Source organism: Panthera leo, chromosome C2, assembly GCF_018350215.1.
Source record: "Panthera leo isolate Ple1 chromosome C2, P.leo_Ple1_pat1.1, whole genome shotgun sequence".
In the NCBI taxonomy this organism is placed as follows: domain Eukaryota; kingdom Metazoa; phylum Chordata; class Mammalia; order Carnivora; family Felidae; genus Panthera; species Panthera leo.
This window is the reverse complement of record NC_056687.1, coordinates 93555991-93561330: the sequence shown is the minus strand read 5'-3', so window position 1 is coordinate 93561330 and position 5340 is coordinate 93555991. Positions and strand designations below refer to the sequence as shown.

The following is a 5340-nucleotide window of genomic DNA, read 5'->3' as shown; positions in this document are numbered from 1 at the left end:
GCACTGATCTGGAGCTATATGAAAATTGCTAGTAGTTAAAAGATATGTCTTAAATGTTTCACTTTAATGTCATTCTCTTGATCAAATTTTTTTTATCATTATGAACAAGTAAATCAGATTTAGTATTTACACAGTACAAAGTACCCTAATTGCCCCTCTGCACACCCTCCTTTCTCCAAATTGCCAAGTTCTTGCTAGCACCAACAGCAGAATGCAAAATCATAGACAGTGAATACGCAGAAATAGTGTATGAGAGCACTGATGAGCGTGCAGTCGAATAGAACGCTGCAAGTTCTATCTTTTCTTTCCTCCCAATTGTTTCCAGCTCTATGTGTTCCTAATTCCAAAGTTAACCTTCAACTTCTTCCCAAGTTCTGCTGTGCTATGGCTTCCGGTTTAGAATAAGCGATGACTTTGCTCAGCAATGGGCTCGGTCATGTATTAATGCTAGATTCTGTCCAGGCCCGAGAACTTTCATCCTTCAGAGTGGAGAGCTTCCTCTGGGGGAAGGGTTCAAATCCCAGAAGTCTGAACACTGCTACCCGGTACTTCTTGGACATGATGTTGTACAGGATGGGATTGATGGCAGCGCTGAGGTAGAAGAGGACAAAGGATACCAGGTTGCAGTACTGGCTGATCTGAGCGATCTCCAGGGAGCCAGGCTCGAAGGATTTGGAAAATAAATATCGCCCTACGTGGAAGGGCAGCCAGCAGAGGATGAAAGCAAACACCACTACAGCTAAAAGGACAACGGGAGAGAGAGTGTGAGTTCAAGACATGTCATAGCAAGCCACATTCTATTTTGAAGACACAGTTTTGTTTTGATTATGTATAGTATGACCATTGATTTCAGAGAAACATTACATTCTGCTTTTCCCTATTGCTACTTTTTAACCAAGATTGGACTAACAGTTCAACCATTTTTATCGAGCTTCCCGATCATTTCTACTTAACAACTGTTTGAGTGGTTTTGTGACTAGACTGGCATATTGACACAACAGTTTGTTCACGAGAGTCCACCATTTCACATGTGTTAGATACAACCAGACACACATGAAGTACAGTGGTTACACTCAACGGCTGGTGGGTATCAGAGTTCCTGGGGCACAGATTCCTTGTATGTACTATAGACTCACAAAATTAATAACCCTAGGAAGGAGACCAGGACACCTGCCTTTTTCTTTTCTGTTCTTTTTTCTTTTTTAAAGTTTCACAGAAGACTGAATATGCATGCAGTCAGGATTGAGAACCTCTCAGATGGCCGATGCTCTGCCACGTACAATAGGCATAAGTGACCGTGAAAGCAACTAACGCTGATTATCCTCCATCCAAGTCTTCATTTTGCCCAGGCCAGATGATTTTTCCCAGGACCTCTGAATTTCTAGATTAGGTTTTTAAAATTCAGAAGTCAAAGGAAAAATAACAGAAAATAAGACTTTAGTCTTTCTACCACTTTAGTGATTCCCTTTATAATGTCAAGGCAAAAGAAAATTAGTGTTGCTGTTGAGACACAGTGAGGATAGTCAACAGCTTAAAAAGAAAACTGGAGGAAATTACTAAACTTCTCCTCAAAACTGACTGCCACAGTAGCAACGTGAATATTAGAATCCCCTGGAGGTCACTAGCAGGTGTGCAATGTGTTAGTCATATTGTGAGAATCACTGGTCTAGAAAATGAAAAAATTTCACATTCTTTGAAAAAACTGTGTCCCTTTAATATACAGGATTCCAGGAACTATAAAAATACAAATACAAAATCAACCTGGAACTTCTAAGAAGCACTAAATAGGTAAACAAATACAAAACGTTAGACTATAACGAGGAATAATAAACATACAGATCCTGGTTTTGACAGAGCAAGTAAAATCAGTATTTTGCTTGTATGTGAATGCATTTTTGTATCACTTCACTTGTACTGAACACACATACTTAAATTTATGTAGTAAATAGGCAGTGCACTCGAGGCCTGATACTGCACCTCGATGCTCTTGGAAGGACCGTTTGGGGAGGGATAGTAAGTCCTGTCAGCTCACGCAAAGTCATCTTTTCTCATGTGGGAAGCCTGCATGTCTTAACTTATCCTGCTTTATCCTGGACTATCCTACCAGAAGAAACAGGTGGTCACAAAAACAAATGGAGACTCCAGCACTGATTTGTCATTGACTTCTTTTCAAAGCTAAAATAAACAGCAGCAGGGTAAACAGAACTGATGCAATTATCTAAAAAAAATGCAGGTCAGAAAGCCTACCGCAACATTGAAAGAAAAATGAATCATTTCCGACAGAACTACCCACATTGATCATGTCTTTGGTTAAATTTACCACTAAATGCTTTCTAGATCCAATGCCTACTCCTCCCCCCACCCCACCCTACTTTTTAAATGCAACTTGATATCCACAAATTGAGGCAGGAAGCTTAACCTCACCTTTAACACTTAAAGACCACAATAGACTTTTATGAAATATCTCATTTTTAAGGCAGTGTTTCTGGGCTGATAACATTCATTTAAGGGAAATATAAAGTTGGGGCATCTTTTCCTGAAAAAAAAAAGGGAGACCAAAAGAAAGACACGAAGAGATAGAGAACAAAAGAAAGAATGGAGACCCTGACGTACTGGGGCTGTGGGGGGAGGAGCAGGGGACACAGAAAAACAGAACAAAAAACAGAACACAGAAAGAGGGAGACGCACACACCACAGAGAAACTAAGAAACCAGAGAGAGTTCAAGACAGAAACAGGAAAGAGTAACTGACAGACCTACAGATTGAGACTGAGAAAAACAGGGGAAAGATGTAGAGGCTCCGGGAGAAGGGGAAAGGGGGGAAGGCAAGGGGAGAGGAGAGGACGCGGGAGCGCGAGCTCGAGGGCGCGCTGAGACCCACCCAGCATTTTCACGGTTTGCTTGTGGTTCTGGTCCCTTAGCGAGGCGCCCACCGCCGCCTCGCCGCGCTTTCTCCGCCACAGCTTTCTGCCGATGAGGCTGTAAAGCACAGTCAGGCAGAAGACGGGCAGAAAGAAGAAGACGCTGGAAACCCATACCATGACCGTGAGCAGTCCGGAGCGCACCGCGAACTCGGTGGCGCGACACTCGTTGGTGTCCCGAGGGTCGGTGCCGTTCTCGTGCTCCACCCCGACCAGCACGAAGATGGGCCCGGCGCTGCAGAAGGCCACGGCCCAGATGACCAGGATGACCAGCTTCACCCGGCCCTTGGTGACTACCACCTTGGCCCGCAGCGGGAAGCAGATGGCGAAGTAGCGCTCGACGCTCAGCGCGGTGATGGTGAGCACTGTGGCATAGGTGCAGCTCTCGCTGACGAACTGGAAGAGTTTGCAGAGCAGGTCGCCGAAGTTCCAGGGCCGGTACTGCCACAGGCGGACGAGGTCGAGGGGCATGCAGAGGAAGATGAGTAGGTCGGAGAAGGCCATACTGGACAGGTAGAGGTTGGTGGTGGTGCGCAGCTCGCGGAAGCGCGACACCACCAGCATGGTGAGCAGGTTGCCCGCGATGCCCACCACAAAGAGTGCCACGCAGGTGGCGGTGACGCCGGCCAGCAGCGGCGCGGGGAAGAGCGGCAGGAGCTCGTCGGCAAACGAGTCGTTGTCGGGGGGAGCGTCCCAGCCCAGGTCCGGCAGCGTGAGGTTGTACCCCGGCTCCTCGCTCGGCGTCGCGTTCCACATGCTGCGGGCTCCCACTTAACAGCCTCTGGGATGCGACTGCCCTGAGAGGCTGGATCCGGCTGGCCCCAGAGGGTCCCTTTGGTCGCGAGAGAGTGCGAAGGAGGAGGCGGCGCGGGCTGGCGGGGAGGATGCTTGGAGAGGAAAAGAGAGGGAAGTGAGAGGCAGAAGCGCAGGGAGGTGAGATTGATAGCGTGGGGCGAAAAAGGGGAGGGAGGGAGACACACGCGCACGCACGCACGCACTGGTGGTGAGGACGAGTGACCCACCGCTCTTTCTGGCATCTCTATTTTTCCCCATTATCTCCCCCAAACCTAGCCTCTGGCTGGCCCCCACTCGCGTACCTTCACCTTCTCAGGGGAAGCCCCGCCAGTCCCGCCTCTCCTGCGTCTTCTCGCCCCTTCTGCATCTCGCACTTCCCCAAAGCGTCCCGGCTGGTGGCGGCCTCGGAGACCCGGCACTGCGAAATGGGAGCGAAAGGCGCTCTCTTTCCAGCCTTGGGCGCTGTCAGCTTAGAGTGGTCCAGAAGGACAGGTCACACCCGGGGCGGGGGCGGGGACGGTGGGAGTGGCGCGGAGAATGCCTTCAGTGGCCGGGACCTGAGTTTTTCCTCAAAAAGGGGTAAAGAGTTGGTTATGGACCTTGTGGGAAGAAGAAGCGAGTGTGCCCCACCGGCACACTCCAAAAGAGAGATCTCCAAAAGAGAGATAGGGAAGGAAGGAAGGAAGGAAGGAAGGAAGGAAGGAAGGAAGGAAGGAAGGAGAAAGAAAGAAAGAAAGAAAGAAAGAAAGAAAGAAAGAAAGAAAGAAAGAAAGACCTAGTATTTGTGTTCCGACCAGAGAGGAGACCAGTGCGCACCTGGGAAGAACCTCACGCAGTTCTAGAACCTATCATCGTGTTAACCAAGACAAACTGGCTCAGAGTCGTGTAGCCACTTGTCCGAGGTCACACAGAGTTGGGGGACCCAGAGACTAGACTTGGAGCTCTCTTCGGATTTGGACTTCTGAGCACGAAGGACAGGATGTGCTGAATAAACTTTCTTCTGAATCCTAGCCCTTTGTAGGTCCTTCCCTTCAGCGGCTAGCTGTGGTAAGCGATTTGTTGTGTAAGAGATTACTTGCCTTATGCAAATCTCAGGGTGGAGGTGGGAGCGGGGAAGGAGGGGCAAAAGAAAAGGGACATGGAGGGAGGGTGGGGCGGGCAAAGGAGGAGCACGGGCTGTGAGGCTGGCACGTGGAAGGTGCGCAGTAAACAATTTTTTGAGGAATGATTGAGAGAGATCAGCTTTGTGTAGCTGTGTTCACATGGTCAAGGTCATTAACTTTTTATTTTAAACTGCAAGGATGCTTTGAGGACCACTGGGACTGGGTGTCAAGGGTCGGGGGCAGAGTTGGATCACAAAAAATACATATATATATATATATATATATATATATATATATACACACACACACACATTATATATATGTGTATATATATACATATACGTATATACATATACGTATGTATATGTATGTGTATATACATATACATATATGTAAACTATGTATATATGTATGTATACATATAAATACACACACACACACACACACACACGCATACATCCACGGGCAGTATTACTGTAACGTGATAGCTGTTCCAGGAGCAGGAGCTGTGTCCCATGGAAA

At 47.8% G+C, this 5340-nt stretch overlaps 1 protein-coding gene across 1 annotated transcript; it reads right to left on the bottom strand.

Moving 5' to 3' along the window:
* Positions 1–383: 383 nt before the first annotated feature.
* Positions 384–3676, bottom strand: GHSR (growth hormone secretagogue receptor). Its single transcript, XM_042903326.1, has 2 exons — positions 2881–3676; positions 384–739 (listed from the first exon to the last, which is right to left on the bottom strand). The coding sequence occupies exons 1-2, from the start codon at positions 3674–3676 to the stop codon at positions 435–437; spliced, it is 1101 nt and encodes a 366-aa protein (XP_042759260.1). The 3' UTR covers positions 384–434.
* Between the last annotated feature and the right edge of the window lie 1664 nt (positions 3677–5340).

Excerpts from the sequence above, each read along its gene's own strand:
- GHSR (XM_042903326.1), bottom strand. The coding sequence starts at position 3,676 with ATGTGGAACGCGACGCCGAGCGAGGAGCCGGGGTACAACCTCACGCTG. Across the intron at positions 740-2,880 it reads GCAAACCGTGAAAATGCTGG|CTGTAGTGGTGTTTGCTTTC; the intron begins GTGGGTCTCAGC and ends TTGTCCTTTTAG.